The sequence below is a fragment of the Lutra lutra genome, chromosome 5 (genome assembly GCF_902655055.1).
Source record: "Lutra lutra chromosome 5, mLutLut1.2, whole genome shotgun sequence".
Lineage (NCBI taxonomy): Eukaryota > Metazoa > Chordata > Mammalia > Carnivora > Mustelidae > Lutra > Lutra lutra.
The window spans coordinates 85,332,358-85,360,235 of record NC_062282.1 but is presented as its reverse complement, the minus strand read 5'-3'; the positions used below and the strand labels follow the sequence as shown (position 1 = coordinate 85,360,235).

The 27,878-nt window shown below is 41.0% G+C and overlaps 1 protein-coding gene across 1 annotated transcript in view; it reads right to left on the bottom strand.

The window, feature by feature from the left end:
* Positions 1-27,878, bottom strand: part of STK32A (serine/threonine kinase 32A) — a 140,204-nt gene that overhangs the window by 39,504 nt on the left and 72,822 nt on the right. Inside the window, exon 5 of the mRNA XM_047731547.1 lies at positions 20,982-21,155. Coding sequence (XP_047587503.1) covers positions 20,982-21,155 — 174 coding nt within the window. The remainder of the gene's footprint in view (positions 1-20,981; positions 21,156-27,878) is intronic.

The window sequence follows — 27,878 nt, the reverse complement described above, 5'->3', positions numbered from 1 at the left end:
TGTCACTGGACTGAAGGGTAAGACTCTACAAAATAAGAGAAAAAGATGATACCGAATATGGTTGTATTATAAAGTTGCAGAAATTGGAAACTTTTTCAAGATGATGTTCTAATGCCTCTAGTTACTTTAGTAAATATTATTGCTGGGGTAGTTAAAAGAGTGGGACTCCTCTTGTAGACACTAATGAGATTGTTAAATCCAGAGGAGAGAACAAAACTCACCTTCTTCCATGAAGGGAGTGGTTTGATGGTAAATGCGTAGAGGAGCGGCCCATAGCGCTTTCAGAGTCCTTACGACCAAGTATCCGTGTGAGCGGCACTCCTCAAGCAGAGAACAGCTCTGCCGTTTGTAAGGGCCGTTGCTTCTGCTTTCCCAGGGTTTTACTGTCCTTTCCTAATGCACCATTAAAGCCCTTCAGCCTAAATTCACAGAAGCCATTAAAGATAAAATTCTGCAATAGATTTTGGGGATGCATTTTCAGCCCAGTCAAGTGGCTTTTATGCCCCCAGAATAAGGTGACCTTAGTCTTGGACAGACTGAGCATGTCAGGGTCCTCTTTTCTTGAAAATATTAGCGAATAACAAGCCCCAGACCTACAAGCAGAACGATGTGTATGACACACTAACGTGCAGGTGCATGGACAGGCTCATGAACTTGGACTAGTTTCTTATTTTGCTTGTGAGGTTCCTAACGTGAATTCTGGCTTCATTGGTGAACTTCTGTATGTGTGGCTCATTTTTCTCTGGTGCAGGGTACAACTGGCTAAAAAGAGCGTTGAAGGGTTTCAGACTGCTTGTTTCTATGGCTAACTCTCTCTCTCTATTGCAAACTCCACCCCAAACCCTTTGATGGATTCCACTGTTTCCAGAATTATGCAGTCCAAACTCATGCATATGAAATAAAGTCCCTTTCATCATCTGGCTCCTGGGCTCCTGCCACACAGAAGCACATGGGTTTTCCCCCTCCCCCACCATGCTCCCTGCGTCCCCTCACCTTCTGCTGTTGTTTTGCCTGAAGCAGAGCTCTCTCACCATGGGCTCAGAAAAAGCAGATTCATCCCTCGACTCAAAGCTCCAATGCCACTTCCTACAGGAAGCCTTCTCTGAATTTCCAATTCTGAGTCACTGCCCCCTCCTATGTGACCTGTGTCATATCTTCATCCATCATAACATTTATCATGCTTACATTTATTTTTCTCCAACTGAATCGTAAACTCATGAGGTCAGGGATGGTTTCTAGGTTAATGTCCTATTCCGTTACATAGGTGCACAGTGGCTGGTAGGCAGTGAATGACTAAATGCTACCAGGAGGATTTCTAGTGTCTTCAAGGAGGTTAATCCTAACGCTATAAACCAGAGCACTAATGGTGCGCCATCAGATACCGTGCAAGGCAAACCGGGTATTAGGTATTGGGCTCTTTTTCCTTCTTTGAGACCGGTCCCAGTGATTTTTTTCCCCCCCAAAAAGGAGGTCCCATGGAGCTTTGCTGGGAAGGAAGACACTTGGGTATGGCAAGATTAGCATAATGACTTCCTTGCCTGAGTTTATGAGGGCTTGATGAGAAAAATGACTTGCTGCAGGTTTGACACTTCGGGAACTTTCTGTGAAATCATCGAGTCTCATTTTTCTTAAGTATCAAAGCCACATGTCATTATATCCACTACCTTTCCCAGAAACCACCTGGAAGCTTAAAGAATAATGCAGAGATCAGAGAGCTCGTGTGATACTTCTTACTTCGATCTTAGATTCGTTTATTCATTGAATACTTACTACTTTGATAAACCACTGTGCTAGAATAAAGGATATATAAATGAAATCTAGTTCTTTCTGAGATGGAGAGGGTAAGAAAAGTTCATAAGGAACCATGCCAAAAGGTTTACAGCGGTAAATGAGCATGTTTACTACTAAATTCAGAGAAGGAATAAGAGGAAAATATAAGACAAATATTTAAAAAGTGGACTTTTGTGGCACCTGGGTGGCTCAGTGAGTTAAGGCCTCTGCCTTCGGCTCAGGTTATGATCCCAGGGTCCTGGGATCAAGCCCTGCATCGGGCTCTCTGCTCAGCAGAGAACCTGCTTCCTCCTCTCTCTCTGCCTGCCTCTCTGCCTACTTGTGACTTCTGTCTGCCAAATAACTAAATAAAATCCTTAAAAAAAATAAAAAGTGGACTTTTAACATAAAAATAAAGTGTATAAACACAGATTCTGAGTATACAGCTTCCCCAAAATGTGACACGGTCACTTCTAAGTCACTACAGGGTAAACGGTAGTATGCTAACATTGTTTATTCACATATTCACCAGAAGAGCATGAAAATAAACCCCTCGTACTATATTAAAATTCCTGATAGAACATGTAGACATTTTCTAGGTTTGAAATTTAGCACCACTTCCTTATCTCTTTAGCCTAGTTAAATAATACTAAGTATGAGAGAACTTCTTCTAAGCTGTTTCTTTCACTTAAGGGGAACTATACTATGGTTTAACCCCATGGTTATGTTCAGAATCACCCGGCAGGGCTCTAAACCCCCTGGGTTCTCTGTCCTAGTTCAGTCCTGGGGCAGTTAGACTCTCTGTGGCCAGGCCCAGCTGTCTGTCTGAAAACAAACAGAAACTTCTAGGACTTTCTGATGTACGGTCATCTTCAGCAATACCATCCAGGCCTTGTCCACAGCCAAGGATATCAATCCGATTTTAATCTATGAACCTCTTGGAAGCTTATCTAGGAACCAAAAGGCACTAGAAAAGTATACAACACTTAGCATTTTTGACAAAATTCTTTGGTTAAGATATATACGGAGGACTCTTACATCTTGCATATAATCAGGTCACAAATGAGTTCCCTCTCTCTTGCTATCTGTCATTCTTGCTGATGACAATGTCTTGTGGATGTTCCATCGAATCCCCCAGCACTCAGTTCCCCAAGTTACCTACAGTTATATTTCTGTCTCTGGACCCCTGTTGTTTCCTTACTCCTATGTCCTATAACTGTTCCTTTACTGTTACAACAGCCCGTCCCCTGACGCACCTCACCTTCTATCCAATCCACCTCCCAAGCTGCCACATGCAGCACCCTAAGGCCACCAATTATTAACTCTGTCACTTGGCATTCATGCATCACAACTCTCACTCATATCCTCAGTTCCCTTCCACAGCCATCATTAATATTCCTTGTACAAATCTTTAAATTCTCTTATCCCCTTCAACTATACTCACCTATTAGAACTCCAGTATTGGTTAAACCCATCTCCCCCCTTCTTTTCACACAGCCACACTCTTGAACTTTCCTAGAACGGGTCACAGTAGTATTGACTTCTCATTCAAACTCATGGCCACACATCTCAAGCCATCACCAGTGTTCCAAGCCATAGGGAGATCCCTTCTCCAAGAGGAGCACTGCACACTTTCCCATTGCCTTCATGTCTCTTCCACATTCCCTCCCCTTCCTCTCAGCTGAAGACTGACTTGTCTTCCCAAAGACAAGAGAACTATCTACCACGAAGTCAATTACCTCCTTATTTCTATACCCATACTTATGACCTTTCCTCTAGTTATACTAGATGAAAAGTCCCTGTACCTACCCCAGTCAACTCTTTTCCAGAGGCTCCAGATCTCGTCTTTTCTCACCTTCTCAGATTTCTCCTAGCTAGGTATTCCTTCTGCTACACCTTCCCTATCTGCTTCTCTTGTATGAAATATGTTACGATTGAGTCTCTTGGAAATAACTTCCCTCATGCCTAGTGACCTCCACTTGTTGTCCAATTTTACTGTTTTCCTTTGTAATAACAACCCTGGGTTGAGTGGTTAATAGGTGAGAAACTAGAAACAGCATTTCCATTCTTCTCCTCAGCTATTCTAACCAGCCTTCCCTCCCCTCTACTTCCTGAAACTGCCTGTCAAGTACATTGATGACCTCCAGCTTCCCAAATCCACTGGGTGCACTGTTATTTATCATGCTTAACTTCTCTGTGATTGAACATTCCTTTCCTTCTGACCTATTTTATTCTTGTGGCTTGCAAAAAGCCCCATTCTCCTGGTTTTCCTCCTGCCACAGAGATTCTTCCTCAGTCTTGTCTGTGGGTATCTTCTTGGTTCAACCTTTAAATGATGAGATTCCCCAGAGCTCAGTCGTATATACAACTACTCTCCACTTAAGTTATTTCATTTAGTCCTGTGATTTTAAATATTACATATATTTTATAGATATATATACATCTGTATATATCTGTGTGTATATGTGTATATATATATATATATATATATATATATATAATCTGTATCCCTGACCCTGTAATTCTAGACTAATAATATATCAAACTTTCTGCTTGATGTTTCCATCTGTATGTCTAACAGCCATGATAAATATAATATGTTCTAAAGAGAAACTCTGATATTTATCCACATTCCACACAAACACCCAAACCCTCTTATTTCAGAATTCCTTACCCTAGTACATGGCCCCATAATTCTCCCATTGTAAAAATGAAAATCTTGAGATCATTCTTTTTTACTTTTTTTTTCTTTTTCTTTTTTTTAAGGGAGAGAGAGGAAATGTGCACACAAGCAGGGGGAGAGGGAGAGAGAGAATCTTAAGCAGCCTCCATGTTCAATGTGGAGCCTGACACAGGGGTCAATATCATGACCCTGAGATCATGACCTGAGACAAAATCAAGGCTCAGATGCTTAACCAACTGAGCCACCCAGAGGCCCATCCTGAGATCATCCTTAATTCTTTAACTCATAACACCAGTCCTTCAACAACTCTTGATAACTTTACCTTTGAAGTAGAATTGTTGAAAGCAGTATGGCAGTTCCTCAAAAAATTAAACATGGAAATTAACATATGATCCCACAATTGTCTTTCTATGGGTCTATACCCAAAGGAATTGAAAGGCAGGCCCTTGAACAGATAACTGTATATCCGTATTTGTAGCAGGACTGCTCACAGTAGTCAAGAAGTAGAAACAAACCAACTATCCATCCATGGGGGAAGGATCAACAAAATGTGGTGTGTACAGACAGTGGAATCCAGCTTTAAAAAGGAATGGTGTTCTGATGCAGGCTCCAATGTGGTTGAACCGTAAAGACATTATACAAAGTGAAATATGCCAGACACAGGGACAAACATGGTATGACTCCACGTACATGAGGTACTTAGAATAGTCAGATTCACAGAGACAGAAAACAGAATAGTGGTTAGCAAGGGCTGGGGTGAGGAGGGAAGGATAATCGATGATTAATGGGTATGGAGTTTCAGTTTGGGGTGATGAAAAATTTCTGGAGGTGGATGGAGATGACGGCCTAGCAGCGTCAGTGTACTTCATGTACTTTGTCACTTGCAAATCATTAACATGATTTTATTTTGTATATATTTTGCTACAATAAACATAAATATAATTACCATTTCCACTGCTACCATTGTATCTCACAGTTGAAGTATTTTAGTAGTACCTTCTTGCTTCTCCTATAGCCCCCTGACAATCCACTGACCACAAAGCATCCGGAGTGGTAGTGTTCATGACACAGAGCTTCCCTGAACAACATCATCTGGCTCCCAACCCCCAGGGAAGAAAATCTAAGCCATTCATTGCTGGCATTATATGGCCTCTGTGTACGCTAGCTCCACACAGCCCCGAGCGCCACACAAGAGCCTTCTGTCCCTGCCACACCCCATGCTCCAGCTTCTCTGGTCCTCCTTACCCCCTCTGCACAGATGGCCCCCTCTGCCTGCAGTCCTGCTCTCCTAGACCTTCACTTGGTTCACCGCTGCCCATCATTTCAGGTCTCTGCTAAAACATCATCTCCTCCTCCAAGTTCTTTTCTGACCACTCGACTTAGAGTAGCCTCCCCCACTGTCCTTACCTCTTGACTTCCATCTTATGTTCTGTGCAGCACTTAACATTGTTTTCTTATTTATTTATGATTTTTTTTTTACCCCCACTGGAATGCAAGTTCTTAGAAAAAGGACATCTTTTCTGTATTGCTCAATGCTATAACTCCCAGGCTCGTAGAAGTGCCCAGAACAAAGAAAGGGCTTAAGTAAATATTTGTCATAGAAATGCATGCATCTGGTCCCTTGTCTTCTCAGACTTCTGGAAGAATAAGCCATGTATTTCTTTTCTTCTTAAGAAGAGAGAGGAAAAACGGAACAAAAAGCCCTCTCTCTGTCCCCGATGCACTGTATTTACTGTTGGTCAACTAAAACATCGATCATTTTTATTAAGTTTGATTGTATATTAGAGTAAGGGTAAGGAAGAAGTGATTTCTGCACAATTAGAGTCTGCGATTTCAGAGAGGGGCTACAGAATTTGGGGGGTGGTAAGTTGCAGTTCTAGGGACACACATTCTGTAGAAATTCTTCATTCCATCTTGATTCAATGAAACAGAAAAGGCTGAATCAGCAGATGCCCACTGTGGCAACTATAAATAGCACCATAGAAATACAAGGCTCTCTGCAGTGGGGTCCAAGATGGGACTGATCTGTCTGCCGTTCTCACTTGAATAACTTTACAAGACATTAGCAGAACTTAATAGGCTAATTACATCCCTTCCCTGCTCCTACGTGGGAATCAAGTTGTTCACCCTGCAATCCTATATGGGGTATTGTGAGATCAGGGTACAAGAAAATCCACGCATCCAAACCATAGTCAAGCCCTTCGGTGTCTGTGGCTTTCTGAGAGGTCTACAGTTGGGGTTTCATTCTTTGTTACATAATGTGCTCTTATACTGGGCCCTCTCCAAGTTCTTCTTCTTCTTCTTTTTTAATACAGAAACATTTTAATGGTTTTTATCCCCCAAGTTCTTGAGAAGGAAAAAATATACATATGATTCTATAATTTATAATTTAAGATGTCACACAAAGGTTATTGGTCACATAAACAGATGTATGTTAAGAAAAAAAAAGTGAGGTGGGGATGGCAGGGTGAAAGAGGAAATTGTAAGCAGAAATGCATGGTTTGGAACAGGAGGCAGCTATGAAGACGGCCAGACCTACATTACAGGTCTGGTACAATGTCCATCCTTTTTTATGAACTGGTGTTTCTTCTTCTTCTTCTTTTTTTTTTTAAAATTTAAATTTCATTTAAAAAAATTGAGATAATAATTGACATATTAGTTTCAGGTATAGGACATAGTGATTCGATACTTATATATATTGTGAAACGACCACTTCCATCAGTCTAGTTAGTATCCATCACCACACATAGTTACGGTGTTTTTTTTTTTCTTTTGTGTTTTACTGTGGTGAGAACTTTTAAGATTTACTCTTTGAGCAGCTTTCTGCCTACTTAGTTTTGTTGTTGTTCAAGTCCAGCATTTCCCACAGGTTTGTTCAAGGGGATATGAATTGCAAATATATTCTGCAATAATATAATATATAATACATATTCCATATATAGTATTTATAAATACTACTATAAATTATATAAACATATAATATTATAAACATATAATGTTTGCATATTCATTTTGCGTGTAATGGCTTTCCATGGATAGCAATGCCTTTTATTTGTCATCTCATGACACGGATCCAATACCATTATATATTAATCAGGTGATGAGGACAGTGATTTTACCAACCTCCCATCCATGAAAATGTTACCCAGTTATTCCTTTTTGGATTAGTGTTTCTTTTCCCGTAGTATCACTGAAGACACCAGAACACTTCCCCATGCCTTCCATGTCTTCTCCTGTGGCTTCTGAATCTCCCCTCCATTATCCCTAATAATTTAGTGTGTATGTCCCCTCCACAAAACACAAGTTAGATCATTAGACCCCGATCTCAGCATCTCACTCTCCTCCAATCCCCACAACCCAAGCAGCTTATGCAGAGATTCACCCAACCAAGACAGGTTTCTTTGGTAATGGGGAAGAGTGGTAGGGACCAGATCTTAATGACCCTTAGGTGAAAAAAGAGGACAGTTCTTCAGTAGCGAGCACTTGAAGGAGTTACAAATAAGCTCTTAAATCAGGATCTGAGAAAGAACTTCTTAATAGTTAGATACTTCCAAGGTTGGCATAATCTACCACGAAATCTTAAAATGTGCCGTGGATGCTGTCACTGAGGCTGGGTAAGCATTTGACAGTGGTACAGCAAGTGGGCAGTGCAGCAGAGGGATACTAACCTGCTCAGCTCACCTTCCACAACCCTTTGAGCCCTGACTTTCTGTGCACCATCTAGGCTTCTCACAGATGCTCCCTGAAAAGTCACCTCCCTTCATTGATTTATAACTTATATACCAAAGGAAAGCAGTACTAGCCACATTTGCCTAAATAAATAAATAAATAGAATAAATTTTAAAAAGGAGACTTAAGGGCCCTGATTTGTCTACAGTCTCCTAGCTCATAAATGGTACAGATGGAATTTATTTATTTATTTATTTATTTATTTATTTTAGATTTTTTTATTTATTTGACAGAGAGAGATCACAAGTAGACAGAGAGGCAGGCAGAGAGAGAGGGAGGGAAGCAGGCTCCCTGCTGAGCAGAGACCCCCCGATGCGGGACTCGATCCCAGGACCCTGAGATCATGACCTGAGCCGAAGGCAGCGGCTTAACCCACTGAGCCACCCAGGCGCCCCTACAGATGGAATTTATTTTATTTATTTATTTTTTTTTAAAGATTTTTTATTTATTTGACAGAGAGATCACAAGCAGGCAGAGAGGCAGGCAGAGAGAGAGGAGGAAGCAGGCTCCCCGCCGAGTGGAGAGCCCGATGCCGGGCTCGATCCCAGGACTCTGAGATCATGACCTGAGCCGAAGGCAGCGGCTTAACCCACTGAGCCACCCAGGCGCCCCTACAGATGGAATTTAAATGTCATGGTCTTTCCACTATTGCTCACTTGGTTATTTTTAGCAAGTAGGTTCCAAGCATGGGGCTAACTCTTTAGTTAGTAGAGTCTGCCATGTTGAAAAGGAGGGCGTTCATGTTCAAGAGGAAAGAGGGTGAAGATTGATCAGCAATTCCTGACAGAGACACAAGAAGAGGTGTTTGAGGAGAGTTGATAGAATAAACGGTCAAACTGCTATCTTATCCCTGAGTAACAGGATGATTTGAGCTGCCATTTATTGTCCATGTTATGACAGCTACTTGATAGAGGACGTATCTTTTACTTCCAACTACAGCTCCCTAATGTGGATATTATACCTAGCAGGTAAAGAAAGGGCAACTCAGAGAGTTGAAAATAATGTATATTTTCCAGCCTACTCTACGATATAGCCATGTCTCTTTAAATGTAAAAGTAAAGTTCCACATGTCTTACCGTGGAGTAAATCTGTTTTTCTAGAAGATGACTCATGCTTATCCTGATGGTATAGACCCAGAAGTACAGACATCCCTGTCAAAAAGCACAGTTCTGTAAAACCATCCCATTCACTTGAGATTTTTAGCCAACTTTGCAATCTTTGGAGGCAGAATGTTTAATGACAAGGCTCCCTGCCTTGCTGTTAAGCATTGGTCAAAGCTCATTCACTGCCATTATTTATTTCCTTTAATTTGGACTCACACAGATAGAAACCTAGGTCATGTTTCCCTGTTCAGTAACCAGGGAAGCAAGGACACAGCATCAGGGACCTGAACTAAATCCCCTAGCCATGGAGACTGGCCTGAACTCGGATCTCCTGGATCTTCCCTCAATCTGAAGAGCTTTTACGGATGGAGATGTACTAGTTTGAGGAGGGGAAAGTGTCTATAAAGTATGAGAGATGAAAAAGTGGTCATCTATTGATTGTAACATATTAACTGCCATGAGCGGGCTTTTTTTTTTAAATAACCAAATTGAGGAGAGGTGTATTCAATTTGGGGCAAAAAGCAATTTGTTCCATTTCAGAACGGTCAATGAGACCTAAGGGGGATTCTACCGTATGGGCCATCAGGAAAACTTTTGCTTCCCCAGTAAAAGATGAGAAATACCCTTCTGGGACTGAGACCTCTGATTGTGTATATTGAAGACAGTAACACCTATCTATAGGGTTGCCTTGAAGGTTTAGTGAGACGAGGCAGATAAAACTCTGAGTCCAGTAGTCTGCACACAGTGGTTGTTCAACTGTCAGAAAACATTGAACAAATGGTTAGGAAGTGTCCAGTGGTAGAAAGGGCTAGACGGTGAGAAACTTATGTCAAACTGAGGGTGTTTAAGGGATGAATAGTCGTTTTCAACTATCACTGAATCATTGTGACGTTCTAATGATGGTAGATTTCACTTAACGCAACATGTGAGAGACCAGGATAAGCCTTTAAGTGCTGTATTCTATGTTATCCTCAACAACCTTATCAAGTCGGTACAGTGATTCTCCCTATTTCATAGACGGGGCCCCCAGAAGCCTAGGATGGAGCTATCCTATTGTCGTCCATTATTATGAGAAGTTAGGACTTCACTTCTTATCACCAGAAGTGATATTCAAAATACCCCACAGGGAACAAACACTGGCTAATCAGAACAGGGCACTGACCAGTAACAATCCTGGAGGCCACTGGTGAACGACCAGTGCCTGTGGGGGACAACTAAGCAGAAGCTGTGTCTGACGTAAGCCTCCCATGGGCAGCAGCAGAACCAACCGTGAGGCTGCCTATGAGTCAGCAGGAGGAAGAGCTTTCTGCAAATCAGTGGTGTCTGAAGGTGAAATGAACTACTTTATGTGGCTGCGAGTGGCCATTCTCTGACGTATTGAAAGGCTAGGAAAACAGTTTCTTGTTGGGGAGGTTGCAGAAGGAATTCTGTCTTGGATGGAGGTAGGACTTGATTTCTAAGCTAACCTTGGGCTCTACTATCCTACGGGTTGGTAACAGTCTTAGTTGCTTAACATTTCTCTGGAAAATAGCAAAATCCTCTACTCTTACCTCAAAAGTGATAACAGATTCAAATATGTTCCCTTTCCTGGACTGGTTTTATCTTTTTAGTCAAATACAAGTGGGAAGTAAGGTTGAGCTCAAGGATTTGCTTGAACATGGTGAGCTGACCTGGCCCCGGCTCCCCTCTCTTGGCACTGCTTGAACCACTCTCCCCTTTTCTCAGACACATTCCCACCACAAAGACCACTGTTCTGCTGCAGGAGAGAACAGATTTCCACCTTAGAACTGCTTGTTCAGCAAGTCTGGCTCCAGATGCCACCTACACCTGGGGATTCTGTGAGACCCACACTAATGCCTCAGGTAGGCTTCCCTCCAAATGCGTACTCTGACATCCCTGCTTTTTGCCCGAGAAGGACTGAGGGCAATCTGTAATGAACACGGTAATTTGCATATCTGGTTCCTTGTTCACTGTCTATCTCTTCAACTAAACCATGAGCTCTACGAGGACAAAAAAACCAGGTTTTTATTCTTCAAAGCTCTGTGCAAGAGCTATGTGCCTGGCCCACAAACAAGGGACCAAACCTGAAAGAAGGAAGCTTAAGCTTTGTACTGAAATGTGTGTGTGGGGGTAAGGTAAAATTTAATTTGGACCAAGTCGCGGGTTGCATATTAATGAGACCCTGAACCTTATAGAAATTATTGAAAGCACAGCGCAGGCTAGTTAAATGTCAACCTATAAACGAACCGTTCTCTGCCTTTTTCACGTGGGTTTTCATAGGTGGGTGGACTTGGTTGAGAAGCGCAGTCACAAAACTCCTTTTGAAACCGCCCGATGCCTAATACGAAGAAGGCAGATTCTCCTGTGTTCGCAATGTGTTATTCATGCTCATTCATTATTCGGTAGCTCGGGAGCAGGTGCTGGATAGAATGTATCAACCTAATACCCTCATTACTGCTCCGCCGTTTTGTTTTTGAGGCTCAAGTGGCCCTTCTGCTGTGGGAGGTAGAAAAATAGAACGTTTGCCAGGCTTATGATCGATTGAAGAGAAGATTGACCAAAACAAAAAGAAAGGGCATTTTCTTAACCACTCCACAGAAAATGACAGCCTGAAACCACATTCTGGATCCCACTGCAACAACAGATATTATCAGTACACTGCAAAGAAGGAAGCTGACGTCAAGTGGAACGTATGAGGCATAAGTAATCAGTTAATCTACCATTTTTTGGACCTTTAGTTTTCTCATATTGGACATGCTGCTTTGGGATATTGAAAAAGATTCAACTTCCCTTATAGATGTTTCAGAGCAAAACAAAACACCTTGGACCAGAGAGATGTTATAAAAAGCCACAGATATTTGAAATATCTTGCTAGATCTGAAACACAGAAGACAGTCTCTGGACAACATGGTTTACCATATACTACAGACAATGGATTTGACTTCTTGAATATTCTCATGGGTTACCCTAATTTTACAGGCAGTTTTAACAAGTTTTTTTTTTTTTAAAAATTCCCATCCCATAATATATTCAAAGCAGCCTATCAAGAGTGAGGACAGACGCTATTCTGAGTAGCACCTGCTACATGTGAAGATTGAAGTCTTAGCAGCTAAGCAAACTGTACAAGCATACGATGTTAGTTTGCTAGGGCTGCTGTAACAAAGTACTACCAACTAAGGAGCTTGCAAAACCCCAGAAACATGTTTATCTCCCAGTTCTGGAGAGTACAGGTCAAAATCTTTCAGCAGGGCTGAAACCTCCCTCTGAAACCTGTATGTGAGAGCCCTTCCTTGCTTCTCCCTAGCTTCTGTGGGTTTGCTGGCGGTCTTGGGCCTTCCTTAGCTTCTAGACGCACCATTCCAGTCCTCATCTTGACAGGGTGTCTCCCTGTGTCTTTCACGTAGTCCTCTTTCTGTGGAGGACTTTCAAATATCTTTCAAATATCCTCTTTTGATAAGAACACCAGTTACATTGGACTAGGGCCACTGTAATGAACCACTTTTACTTGATTACCTCTGTGAAGACTCCATTTCTTAATAAGGTCATCTCCTGAGAGACTTGGATTTAGGATTTCAAAATATCTTTTTGGGAGAGATGCAATTTAGCCCGTAGCCCATACCAACTAAAAATATGTATCTAAACCAATGTTTTCTGCTTTTGGGTAAACAGCAGTAAATAGCTCATCTGATCTTGAGGGTACCTATTATTTTTGTATGAGTGAAAATAAGGGAGGCTATATTAAGAGCAGACATAGGCTATCTTTGAATCAGATAATCCTACTTTTGAATCTGGCCTTAGTACACTATGATATTAGTAAAATTATTCAACCCCATCATGGTACCGTTGACTCTCAAATTAGGCAGCACATACAAAATATTTATTATAATGGTGGCCACTGGCATTTGCCCAATAAATGACAGCTCTTCTTAAGTCATTAAGAAGATGATATATGTGCTTCATAGCATAAATTAAATGGTTAAAAAATGTTGGTGAACAGAAAGGAAGAGTTACCTCTAGGAATTAGAAAAACATGTCTCCAGATGACTCACTCCCAAAGGCTTCAGAAAGCTGGGGGTGTCACTGAGTGGGCAAGTTCATTCATCTGTCACTCAATAATTGCTGACTGTAATGATCAGCTGCAGAAAGATCTCATTTTCCCCTATGCATTATCATCTCAGGAAAATGAAGTGTGACTTTCAAGACAGGATGGTGTGTGTGAGTCAGACAAAAAGGTGAAATGTCAGCCAGGAGAGCTCTGCCTGTAACAAACTAAAGACCTTGGTTGAAACAGATACTTTTGGTCTGCAACTGTATAGTAGATAAGACCTTAACTGGCCAGTGTGCTAACAGCTGTTTATCACATCTCACCCTCACATGCTCTTTAGACAGTACAGTTTGTTTTGCTTTGTTTTTAAGATTTTTTTCATGAGAGAGAGAGAGAGCGAGTGAGCGCACAAGTAGGGGGAGTGAAAGGGAGAGGAGGAAGCAGGCTCCCCGCTGAGCAAGGAGCCCGAAGCATGACTCAATCCCGACCCTGAGATCATGACCTGAGCCAAAGGCAGACACTCAACCAACTGAGCCACCCAGGCATCACATATAGTACATTTTGGTTACACGGCCTTCTTGGGGAGAAATGGGTATGTGGTAGAGAGCAAAGAAACAATGAGATCATACATGAAGAGCATCCTACCAGAGCTAAGAGGAAATCATCCTAGACTCTTAGGTATGAAAGAACCATTCCTGATGATTTAGTCTAGCCTCCTTGACAGGGAAGTTTGTGGCTATGTTTAAGGTCATAGAGGAAATAGGATGTCAGAATCTGGTGTAGTACAACTTCCTTAGAGGAAGTATGGGGGACAGATTGATGGTGACCCCAATGATTCCCACTTCCTGGTGTTCATGCCTTGTATCATCCCCGGCCACTGAGTATGGGCTGATTGTATGGCTTGATTCCAACCAACATTGTGTAACAAAGTTGAAGAGATGTCACTCCTGTGATTGTGTTCTATTAGGTAATGGTTATTCAGGGATATATACTCTGCCTTTCTAGTATACTCACTCTAGAGTTTTGCTCTCTTCACTGAATTTGAGAATACAAGCTAACAGGCATCCTGCAGCCACAAAGAAATTAATTCTGCCAACATCCTGACCAGACTTGAAGTTGACCCTTGCCCAGGCCAGCCTGCAGAAGAGAACCCAGTTGTGGCCAACATCTAAGATGTGCCTAGACTCCTAATCTGAAGAAACCATGAGATAATCGATATATGTTATTTTAAGTCACTTTGTGGTCATTTCTTACATAGCATAAACAGCTAATACACCATGGAGGAAAGACAGAGCAGAGCTCCACATGCTGTGGGCACACAATAGGAATGTGTGGAATAAATTTTAAAAGTTGCTTAAAACAGATTCACCCACAGTACCCTTTACCTGCTACATTCACCCAAGGATCACAAGTTTGGACTGTCCTTGTTCATTTATTCAGTCACTGATTTATTCAGCAACCATGCTGGATTAAATTATATGCTGAGATTAAGAACACAAGTAAGGTGGTCTCCACCCGTAAGGGCTTCAGTTTGGGAGGGAGAGATAGCACTTGATAAAAAATCTTGTGATCTAGGGGCTACAGATTAGAAGCATGAATATAACCACTGTGAAGATGCAAATGAGTGTGTGTGTGTTGGCGTGTGTGTGCTGGAATATGCAAAAAACCACCTATTTTATTTCTACTACGTGCCACAGGATATGGATACTGAAATGTTTCCTTGGCTCCCTTTCATGCTGTGGTATCATTAACTCTGGATGAAGGGCCCTTGTCTCTCCTTGTCCCCATTGGAGTCAGCACCAAGAACACTGTCTAGCAACAAGGTGCTCACCAATCAGTTTTTGAATGGATATTTATGGTAGAGCCATTATCCCTAAAATTCTTCTTCACCATTGAAATGCTGACTTTTGGAAGAATGATAGCCACTACTTGCAAGTAGCTACTTCAGTCCAAGGGCAAATGTGGGAAAACTAGTTCCTATGTGTTTCTTCCTGAAGGCTCCAAGATGAACCCAAGTATCAGTTATCATTCCCTGTGATGATAGCCAAGAAGACAAAGATGATGAATGAAAATACCATCCTGTCTATATTTTGGGCGATCATACATTTTCTTTTATTCCTCCTTCAATACATTCCAGAAACAGCTGGAGATGAAATGTTTGCAACTCTCTACCGTATCGCAGTTACCTCTACAAATTGTCTAATTAGAGTTTCATCTCATTCCTGTAGGATTTGGAAAGCAGGGAATATATATATATATATATATATATATATATATATATATATATATAAGATTTGATGAGAGTCGGGTAATTCTTAGAGGAAAAAATGATCACACATTCCTTCACAAATGGTATTTTGATCCAGGATGACTTATTCTTTTACTTGTACAATTGGCCTCATTAGCGTGAATTTATAACTGAGGCTTCTTTAACATCTGACCAGGGAGTGAATACAAATTTATCTTTGGGCCCTAATCATTACTTTCTATCACATTAGTCACTAGAGAGACCGTGGCAATCAACAATTCAAATACCACTATCCCCGCAGGAAGGATTGTAACAGGTTTCATGTTCCCTGTTTTCTTCATAAAAGCAAATAATCACTGTGTTTACATTTTAAAATTCTTACTCACCGAGTTAATGTCAGTTAAGGGGGAAGTACTGAGCTAGAAGTTGGCCATCATTTGGAAAGTGACGCTGATTTTCAAGCTGTCCTCATAGAAAAATATTTGACATTTTGGTAATAAGTGTCCAATTACAGAATTCAAAATTAATGGTTATGGAGCAATCCTGTGTCTTCCACAACAACTGTAGAAAAGAAAGTTTCTAAAATTGAGGACAAGTAGCTAAATAGTCTACATATTTAGGAAACTACCAAAAATTAAATTTGGTGGATTAAAAAAAAAAGTCCACAACAAACAACCTCCCCTTTAAGTCTCGGGTGGAATTTATGAAAGAAACAGGATTTACAGTATTCAAAAAAATAAAGTAGACACTGCTGGCAGGAAAGTCAATGTGAAGAAAAAAAATGAAAAACAGAGATGATTTTCTGCAACCCAGGGAGATAAATGAGTGCTTTTATTCAGAGTACACTTCCTCTGACATAGACTGGACTCTTCTTTCTGCTCTGGTTGTTAAAACCCTTTTAAGTCCTCTGAGCTTTCAAGAAACTTTGTTTTGTCCCCTCAAACCGTCATCTTGTCTGAAGTACTTCAGGATTTCTCACAATTTGGCGTCTAATTCTAGGCTGTTCTCTCATCAGTGGGTTCCACATGGACTGTCTTCGCCTGGGCAGCCAGACTACATGTCTGCAGGCAGCGGCCATGTCTCACCTTGTCCCACGGCGCCCCCAGAGCCACAACCATGCCGAGCACCAGCAGTGTGGAGAGTGGCGGAGATGTCTGCATGTCCTTCAGGGAGGTCTCCCCTGCTTGTTAGCCATGCAAACTTGGGCGAGTTACCTCATCTTTCTATACCAGTTTCCTAGGCTGTAAAATGGGGACAGTGACACCTTCAGCCTCCTGGTTGTGAGCATATTAAATGAGATAAATCACAGGTGCCCACCAGAGCACCTGGTCCCCAGGAATCCCTCAGTAAATGGCAGCCTACCACTGCTCTCCGCACGGGTTCGCAGACAGAGCGGGATGATTTTGAAACTTCTGCCGTGTCTAGAGACAAAATGTTGTTTTGAGTCTGAAATTAGGAAGTCATATATTTTATATATGCAGATGGTCTTTCCTTGTCTTAGGAAGCTATTGAATTTCATAGACTCTGTTTTCTTTGTTCACACTGTAATAACTCAGAACTCGGGATGGGTCTTATAATCCAATTTTTCTGAGTGGCGGAAAGATATTTTGTTTTGTTATCCTAGATGCCATCAAATCTAGCATAAATTTTGGGGATTTTTTTAAAGAATTTTTTTTTTCTTTTTGAGAGGGAGAGCAGGGAACAGAGGAGAAGGGAGAGAGAATCTTAAACAGGCCACACGCTAAGCGTGGATGTGGGGCTTGATCTCATGACCCTGAGATCACCACCTGAGCTGAAACCAAGAGTCAGGCACCCATCTGATTAAGCCACCCAGGTTCCCCTGCAGAAAGATTTTGAAAAGAGAATGAAATTACTCAAAAGTCTTCTCTTCTTCCCTGCTGCTTTTCATGCTTTTAACTCTGCCGGCAAGCTGGAGCCTCAGAGTGCCATCATTATTATCCTTTTAACACCTCAGACAAAGGAACACAGCTTGTTTTATTGGGTCCCTGTGTTTTAAGCCACTCGACACCTTCTCAATTTGATATTCGGTACTGTGGAGTCAGAAAGCCATGGTTATCAGAGCCCTGTCCCAATTAACATGTTTACTTGGCCATCACTGTCTTAAAAAGCCTTAATGATGTTGATACGCGTCCTGATTTTTTCCAGAACATTTATGGGTTTGCTTGTTGCCCAAGCAGAATTATTAACGGTGACTCCTTTCACGCTCAGGAGTAGCCCGGTTTGCATGAGGACTCATATGATTACTCCACGTGAAGACCAAGGCCGGTCTGGAAGTCCTGGCTTTCATGCCTTGTATTCTAATTTTGTCTTCGTTATTTATAAAACTGGCTTTTAGTCAATCATTTGTGTGGTTCTGGCAGTGGTCCTTCCCTCATATTTTTACTACATGCTGGTTATACAGTGAAAAGCCAAACACACAAGGTCCTAACTCATGAGGTTTACACTGCAGTAGAGCAGCATATAATAAGTAGTTGCACATCAACATGTCACAGCTCCCGAGGACAGGTACAAAGGGCTGCAGTGCTCTACCAGAAGGAACACATGTGGGGCACCTGGGTGGCTCAGTCAGTTCAGTGTCTGCCTTCAGCTCAGGTTACAGTACCAGTACCAGGTCCTGGGATCGAGTCCTGCATCAGGCTCCCTGCTTAGTGGGGAGTCTGCTTCTCCCTCTGCCTCTGTCTGCGGCTCCACCTGCTTGTGCTCTCTCTCTCTGTCTCAAATAAATAGTTAAAGTCTTTAAAAAATACACACACACACACACACACACACACACACAACACATGGAAGTGCAGTGGGGCTTTATAGGCAAGAGAAATACACTGCATTATTTTCTGACCCAAGAAGACGTGCTCTCATTTTCACACCATGCTCAGAATGTCACTGAGTTTGCCTCACACTCATCTGCCATGGTTAGGAGACACTTCAGTACAAAGAGGCTCTTCTGAGAATGGGCATGAAGTAATAATTGTGAGTGTGTAAAGGCTAAGGGGCAGAAAGTTAACCCCTGGTCTCTTATTTAAGTGGCAGAATGATGAGAGCAACAGAGAGCAATGGAAGACATGAAGGGCAGTGATGTCTGGTGTTAGCAAACTCCTTAGGGTACAAATTATGTTGACTTCTCTGAGTTTTTTTCCCCTCCTGAATTCCTTTTGGAATACATTTCTAAGCATAGGGCAGAGAAAATGAAGCCCAGAGAGAAAAGTCAGCGGACCAGATTCAAATAGGGGAAGAAGAAAGTTGAAAGGTACTTGTCGCCATGCAGACTTCTCATGGTACCTGCCTCCTTTTTGAGATCCAGAGTGTCAGCAACCCAAACAGACCATGGGTGGGCAATTTGGGGTTCGCTGAGTGAGCATGAATACCCTGAGAGGGACATCACAGACTACCAATATGAAAGTTTCTCCTTTGAAAGAACCGTGGGGACCAGAAAGTCAGTATGGGAGAAAGACTTGGGAACAGGGTTCCCAGTTACTGACAAAACACCAGGTGTGTTCATTTACTTCCAAGATCCTATATGATTAACCTGTCTGCTTTCTGTTCATCTGTTGCCCGAAGACTGTATTTCCAATACAAATAAGTCCTCCAAAAGACAGGAAATTAAACAATGAGCGTATAAGTATACAGGGTTAAGGACACACACACACACACACACACACACACACACACACGGATTGTTCCATAGTGTCTGTACAAAGAATCTATAAATTATGATGCTACATCTTCACACACAGGCTCTGTACTAATCTAGATAAATTTTAGGCAAATGTCAACCTAGTGGTTGGCAAATAGTTTATTTGGCGAAATTTTTACTACACTGTAAAGATGTAAACATACTTAAAATCCTAGCAAATTCTTCAAAGATTAGAAACAAGACAGTGGAAGACTCACATGTGTTGATATTTTCACTTAATGACGTGTACTTAATGCCTATATTTCATATGTGTCATGAATTCGAGTTGGTGTAATAGTTATGAATTTGGGTTCAGAGAGATCTAGGTTTACTGACTTTACTGAATCGGTTCTAGGCTTTTTGGTGGAGTCTTTAGGGTTTTTCTATAGCATCATTTCATCCAGAAATATTGAAAGTTTTACTTCTTCCTTACCAATCTGGATGCCTTTTATTTCTTTTTGTTGTCTGCTTGGTGTGGCTAGGACTTCCAGTACTATGAAATAGATGGAGCTAGAGATTATAATGCTAAGTGAGATAAGTCCATCAGAGAAAAACAAATACCATATGATTGCTCTCATACATTGAATTTAAGACACAAAACAACAAGCAAAGGGAAAAAGAGAGAGAGAGAGAGAGAGAAACCAAGACAAAGACTCTTAACTATAGAAAATAAATGGTTACACAGAGGGAGGCTGGTGGGTGGGGGAATGGGTGAAATAGGTGAGGAGGGCACTTATCTAATGAGCACTGAATAATGTACAGAATTGTTGAATCACTTTATCGTACACCTGAAACTAATATAAGACTGCATGTTAACTGGACTGAAATTAAAATCTGAAACTTAATAAAAAATTCTCATAAATACCCCAGATAATAATTTAATATCTCCAAATCATGGTTTTCGCATACTTAATATGGTCTAACTATACCTGCTGTGATCACTTATCCCACGTTATTATAGAGATTGACATACTATATAGGAAATCACCATTTAAACTACCAATATCTTTACATCACACAAATTCTATTCTTGAAACCAATACTATATCATATGTTAACTGATTAGAATTGAAATAAAAACCTAAGCAAAAAAAACCCTACCAATATCTTTAAAAAAAAAAAAAGATTTTATTTCTTTATTTGAGAATGAGTGAGAGGGAGAGGGGGAAAAGTGTGAAACAGATGCCACGCTGAGTGCAGAGCCTGACACAGGGCTTGATCCCACAACCCCCAAATCATAACCTGAGCCGAAATCATGAGTCAATGACTGAGCCACCTAGGCTCCCCACGTACCAATATCTTTTTTTTTTTTTTCCACCTACCAATATCTTTACAAATAAAAGTATTATCCTTTTTTGGTCTATTGTCTGTTAGGGTTTATAGCTACTGTGTTATTTCTCTGTCTTCATTTAACATGGATTCCACAAGGGAAGGAGACCCATTCTTGTATGTTACCTTTTCTTTGGCTAGTGCCAATACTCATTGATTCTGGTATTATTGTTTACTAACTGTGACTTTGAGCAAATTAAGTTCAATGTGCTCATTTTCTTTTTTTAATCCTCAAAAGAGGGATAATAAGACTACCTTAAAGGACTTTTGCAAGTGTCAGTGAGAATTACCTGTCATGTTCAACAAGAACTTGTTCAATGTACCAGGTTGTGGATTCTTTCCCATACATTCCGTGCAAGGCTGTCCCCTCAGACCTAACTGACCTGTGGATGATACGCTGGCTCTGCAGGTAGTCCAAGGCCATGGCCAGCTCACAGATGAAGAGTTTCACGGTGTCTTCCTGGAAACGGACATTCTGCTGCAGGTGGTAACGCAGGTCCCCGCCCAGCAGGAGGTCCACTACCATGAACATATCCTCCTCATCTTGGAAGGAGTACCTGGAATAGAATTAGAAATGAAAGTGTATTAAATACATTTGCACACTAGAGAGTCCCAGAGGCAATGATACCTCATAGATCAGAACAGAGTGTTCTTGAGCAAAGAGTTCAAGCTTTGGGAGCAGATGGTCTATCCCTAGGTCTATGACCCTACACCTTCAGTTTCCACATGTGTGAAGGGGAATAATAAGAATATCTACCATATTCAATCGTAGTAAAGAACAGATATTACATTTAGTGTCTTGCCTGACATATAGTAAGCACTCAATAACTATTAGCTTATAAAGCTATAAAGCTTAGTTACTAAAGAAAACCACACTTATCCCTTACCATTAACAATCATATCCTAACCACACCATTGCTGGAGGTCCATAAAATATGAATTACGAGGTGTCCTTGAACCATTCTCATTCTCATTTTCCACACGATCAACTTCATTGCCCAGCAACTTTAAAACAAATCATGTACCACATTAATGATAAGAAAAACATATAAAAAGGCAATAAAAAAAGTGCATAGTACAAGGAAGTAATTCACTTTGGGATAGGGAGGAAGGGAAAGCTTCTCAGCAGAAGTGAGACCTATGTTACATTTTGAAGGATGGTGACAATAATAACCACAAAATGAAGTTAGTGTCACAGATGTCTCCATTGAGCCACTTCTCTGGGGCAGGTGCTGAAGCCCTCTACAAATTGTACTCCCGGGGACCCCCCAAAATGCTGCTCTTAAGCTCCCACTTTAGAAATAAGGAAATCAAAGCCTTTGATACAAAGTCAAACACCTGTAGTCTACCACTACATGGTAGAACCAAAGAGTTCTCCAGGTCCAAAAGTAGGATTTGATAAAGGAAAATAGCCAGCACTGAACACAGAAATGGCAAAGAACACAGTGTGAGTGGAGAAAGGAAACTAGTTTGGGTTTGCTCTAACAACAGGTATGATGGGGAAGCATGGGCCAGAGAGGAACACAGTACAGATCCTCTGACAGGTGCCTGTTCACAAGTCTGTAGGCGTTGGGGTGACATTGAAGAGTTTTAAGCAGGATGTACAATCAAGCATGGACTTCACGCTTGAGGGAGCACAGGGTGGAGAGATGGGAAGAGGAAATGAGACACAGGACAGCAGAACTGGACTCTGCTGTTTGCAAAGAGCCTCTCGTAAAAAATGCATTCCTGCTGCTATGATTTATTTTGTTTCCTTTAAAGCAAAGACAGGATTTCTAGGCGCAGTATTGCTCTCGGAATCTGCACTGTTTTGACATGTTTCTTTTGACATAATGTCACTGGGATCACATTTTAAACTTTTATTTGAATCAAAGAATTAAGTGTTCTCAAGCAGTGCCTAGGGATGCAAACTAATTCCTGGTGACAAATTCTTTCCTCAGGAAAGAAATGGAGAACATCAATGACTGAAGAACGATATTTAGTATTTTTCCTTCTCTATAACAATCATTGTGCCAGAAGGTGGGGATTTGCAAGGGAAAGAAACAAGAGAAATTCAATGAAGCATTAATCTGAGGCAATAACATTCTGATGAAGACTACCAGTCCCCAATGTTTACTTGTCCAATGAATACAATTTTGTTTACCACTGAAGACTGATTCACATAGAAGATGACAGATATTAAACCCTTGGGAGAGTTTAGACAGAAACGCAGGAAGTGCTTTTTAAAATTCTGACAACGAATACATTTTTAGTATTGTCTTCTGGAAATGACATTCTTCACCTCAGTGTGATCACTGGCTGGTCATCTGTGCCATGGTTTTAATGGGTACCAGAAAAAGGGCCTGGACTCAGGCTATTTGGTTCACAGTCTTTCCTACTGCACTACTGTGCGTTATATTTGTTGTGTTTTATAGGGCTTTTGCTAAGCCACAATGTGCTTATAAACATGTAATCATCCCTGGGACCTGTGGCACCTTCAGTTGCTTTCAGCTAATGAAACAGAAATGATCCCTCATGGGATGTGGTGATATGGGTGAGGTTTGGGGATCCAAAAAGGAAGAGATGGCAAGGGAAACAGCCTCCGGAGACCAAGCTGGCATACAGAGCAGCTGCTGAATGCATTTAGCTCCCATGGCAGCCAGGTCATGGTCAGAAACCTGATGACATACCAGAAGACTTCTCTCCCATCTCCGCTGGACTCTAAGGACGGGCAGTGGTATTATTAAATTCACCCTGATGAACAACCTTTTTAATGAGACTCGAGTGAAGCTATTTTTATTCTAAGAACAGACAGATAAAGGTGTCAGTCATAGGCAAGTTAACAACAGTGTTCTACCATGCAAGGGATGATTAATCAAAGAAAGATGTAGCCCAGGCAGGAGACAACATGCTTCCCTTGTCCAGCATGAATATAAATTTATTTAATCATGGAGCTAGGTTTGGCTGTTAAGAATCTTTCTCCTTCAGCGCATCAGATCTGAAGCCCCTTATACAGATCTTAAAAACTCTCAGAGAAAGGGAAGATGAGTATTTGATTATACAGAACCATATCTAGTAAAATATGTGGGCATAATATAGTTTGGTGATGACTAGAATACGAAAGATCATACCATAGTCTGATTATTTATTGATAAAAGAGTAAGAGCTTCCTTATACCTTGTTCATTTATCACAGAGACTCACTGTTACATTTCCATGAGTTTTCTTTCTTATCTGACAGCTCCAAAAATACTAAGTCTGGTCCCACTGTATATGAAATGCACTGCAGTGTTCTCAGTAGGATAAGAGATAATCAACAAAAGACTACCACATACTCCACCCTGTTCTACCATGTTTGACCCAGACCATGGCAGTAGCTGCTCATAGCTTTCTATGGATAATCTTGGACCTCTCCAGTCCTTTCTACACACCATAGTTATTTTTTTGTTTGTTTGTTTATTTGACAGAGATCACAGGCAGAGAGCCAGGCAGAAAGAGGAGGGGAAGCAAGCTCCCTGCTGAGTGGAGCTGGATGTGGGGCTCGATCCTAGGACCCTGGGACCATGACCCGAGCTGAAAGCAGAGGCTTAACCCACTGAGCCACCCAGGCTCCCCCATAGTTATATTTTTACACCATGAGCTTTATATCACCCAGCCACATAAAACCCTTTTACCTCTTTCCATGGCGTATAGGATCCTGTATGGTCTGTCTCTGTTTACTTTTCCAGACCTAACTTTAGGTCTCTTCCTTCCATCCCTCATCTAGTAATTGATGCTCTCTCCAGCCTTAGAAGACTGCAGTGTAGTGTGGCCCGTGCCTATGCTCATGATGCTGTCCCCTATCAGGTTCTTTTCATCTTTCACCCTTAGCCCAAGTGACACTTGTCAGAGAGACATTTCTAACACTCCACATTAAATCAGGTCACCTTGGTACATACAATACCTTAGCGTAAATTGAAAATATTTTCTTGTGTGCTTTTGGCTTAACAGTCTTCATTCCCACTATGCTACCAGGATGCATGCCTGCTTTTACTCATCTTTGGCTCCTGAGTTCACTGCCTAAAAAGTAGCCTCTACAAGTAGCTACAGAAAATAATAACAAATTAATACATGAACTAAAGAAAGGAAAAGGTTAAAGCCCAAGCTTTGGGTATATGTGCTATACATACATTCCTTGGGTTTTATTCTTTTTTTTTTTTTTTTTAGAACAACCAGATCTATTTTTTTAATTTAAATTCAATTAATTGACATATATTATGGGTTTCAGAAGTAGAGGTCAGTGATTCATCAGTCTTATATAATACCCAATGCTCATTATATCACATGCCCTCCTTAATGCTCATCACCCTGTTACCCTGTGACCTCACTTCCCCCGCCTCAAGCAACCCTGCTTGTTTCCTATAGTTAAGAGTCTCTCACGGTTCGTTTCCCTCTCTGATTTCATCTTTTTTTAATTGACATACAGTGTATTATTTGCCCCGGGGGTGCAGGTCTGTGAATCATCAGTCTTACACAATTCACAGCACTCACCATAGCACATACCCTCCCCAATGTTCATAACCCAGCCACCCTATCCCTCCCCTCCCACCCCTCCAGCAACCCTTGGTTTGTTTCCTGAGATTAAGCATCTCCTATGGTTTGTCTCCCTCCCCAGTCCCGTCTTGTTTCATCTTTTTCCCTCCCTACCCACTGTGACCCTGTGCCCCGCCTCTGAACTTCCTCCAATCAGAGAGATCATATGATAATTGTCTTTCTCTAATTGACTTATTTCACTCAGCATACTACCCTCTAGTTCCATCCATGTCTTTGCAAATGGCAAGATTTCGGTTTTTGATGGCTGCATAGTATTACATTGTATATAATGGAATATATACAATGATATATATTATATATAAGATATACAATGATACACACACACACACACACACACACACACACAAAATGATATATACATATATACAATGATACCACATTTTCTTTATCCATTCATCTGTTGATGGACATCTAGGCTCTTTCTATAGTTTTGCTATTGTAGACATTGCTGCTATAAATATTTGGGTGCACGTGCCCCTTCAGGTCACTACATTTGTATCTTTAGGGTAAATACCCAGTAGTAAGATTGCTGGGTTGTAGGGTAGCTCTATTTTCTTTCTACTTTTTGAGAAACCCTCATACTGTTTTCCAGAGTGGCTGCACCAGCTTGCATTCCCATCAACAATGTAGGAGGGTTCCCCTTTCTCTGCATCCTCGCCAACATCTGTCGTTTCCTGACTTGTTAATTTTAGCCATTCTGACTGGTGTGAGGTGGTATCTCATTGTGGTTTTGATTTGTATTTCCCTGATACTGAGTGATGTGGAGCACTTTTTCATGTGTTTGTTGGCCTTTTGGATGTCTTCTTTGCAGAAATGTCTGTTCATGTCTTCTGCCCATTTCTTGATTGGATTATTTGTTCTTTGGGTGTTGAGCTTGATAAGTTCTTTTTAGATTTTGGATACTAGCCCTTTATCTGATAAGACAATTACAAATATTTTCTCCCATTCAGTCAATTGTCTTTTGGTTTTGTTGACTGTCTCCTTTGTTAAGCAAAAGCTTTTAATCTTGATAAAGTCCCAATAGTTTATTTTTGCCCTTGCTTCCCTTGTCTTTGGCGATGTTTCTAGGAAGAAATTGCTGTAGCTGAGGTTGAAGAGGTTGCTGCCCAGTGTTCTCCTCAAGGATTTTGATGGATTCTTGTCTCACATTGAGGTCTTTCATCCATTTTGAGTCTATTTTTGTGTGTGGTATAAGGAAATGGTCCAGTTTCATTCTTCTGCATGTGGCTGTCCAATTTTCCCAACACCATTTGTTGAAGAGACTATCTTTTTTCCACTGGACATTCTTTCCTGTTTCATCAAAGATTAGTTGACCATAGAGTTGAGGGTCTATTTCTGGGCTCTCTATTCTGTTCCATTGATCTATGTGTCTGTTTTTGTGCCAGTACCGTACTGTCTTGATGTTTACAGCTTTGTAATTCCAGATGTTTTACATCTGGAATTGTGACACCGCCAACTTTGGTTTTCTTTTTCAACATTCCTCTGGCTATTTGGTGTCTTTTCTGGTTCAATATAAATTTTAGGATTATTTGTTCCATCTCTTTGAAAAAAAAATTGATGATATTTTGATAGGAATTACATTAAATGTATAGATTGCCTTAGGTAGGAGAGACATTTTCACAGTATTTGTTCTTCCACTCCTTGAGCATGAACATTTTTCCCTTTCTTTGTGTCTTCCTCAATTTCTTTCATGAGTACTTCATAGTTTTCTGAGTACAGATTCTTTGCTTCTTTGGTTAGGTTTATTCCTCGGTATCTTAGGGTTTTGGGTGCAGTCGTAAATGGGATTGACTCCTTAATTTCTCTTTCTTCTGTCTTGCTGTTGATGTATAGAAATGCAGCTAATCTCTGTGCCTTAATTTTATATCCTGACACTTTGCTGAATTCCTGCATGAATTCTAGCAGTTTTGGGGTGGAGTCTTTTGGGTTTTCCACATAAAGTATCATATCATCTGCAAAGAGTGAGAGTTTGACTACTTCTTTGCCAATTCAGATGCCTTTTATTTCTTTTATTGTCTGATTGCTGAGACTAGGACTTCTAGTATTATGTTGAATAGCAGTGGTGATAGCGGACAGCCCTGCTGTGTTCCTGAACTTAGGGGAAAAGCTCTCAGTTTTTCCCCATTGAGAATGATATTTGCTGTAGGTTTTTCATAGATGGCTTTGATGATATTGAGGTATGTACCCTCTATCCCTACACTGTGAAGACTTTCAATCAAGAAAGGATGCTGTACTTTGTCAAATGCTTTTTCAGCATCTATTGAGATCATCATATGTTTCTTGTTCTTTCCTTTATTTATGTATTATATCACATTGATTGATTTGTGGATGTTGAACTGACCTTGTAGCCCAGGAATAAACCCCACTTAATTGTGGTGAATAATCTTTTTAATGTACTGTTGGATCCTGTTGGCTGTTCGATGAGGATTTTTGCATCCATATTCATCAAGGATATTGGTCTATAATTCTCCTTTTTGATGGGGTCTTTGGTTGTGGGATTAAGGTAATGCTGGCCTCATAAAATGAGTTTGGAAGTTTTCCTTCCATTTCTATTTTTTGGAACAGTTTCAGGAGAATAGATATTAATTCTTTAAATGTTTGGTAGAATTCCTCTGGGAAACTGTCTGGCCCCAGGCTCTTGTTTGTTGTGAGACTTTTGACAACAGCTTCAATCTCCTTACTAGTTATGGGTCTTCTCTGGTCTTCTAT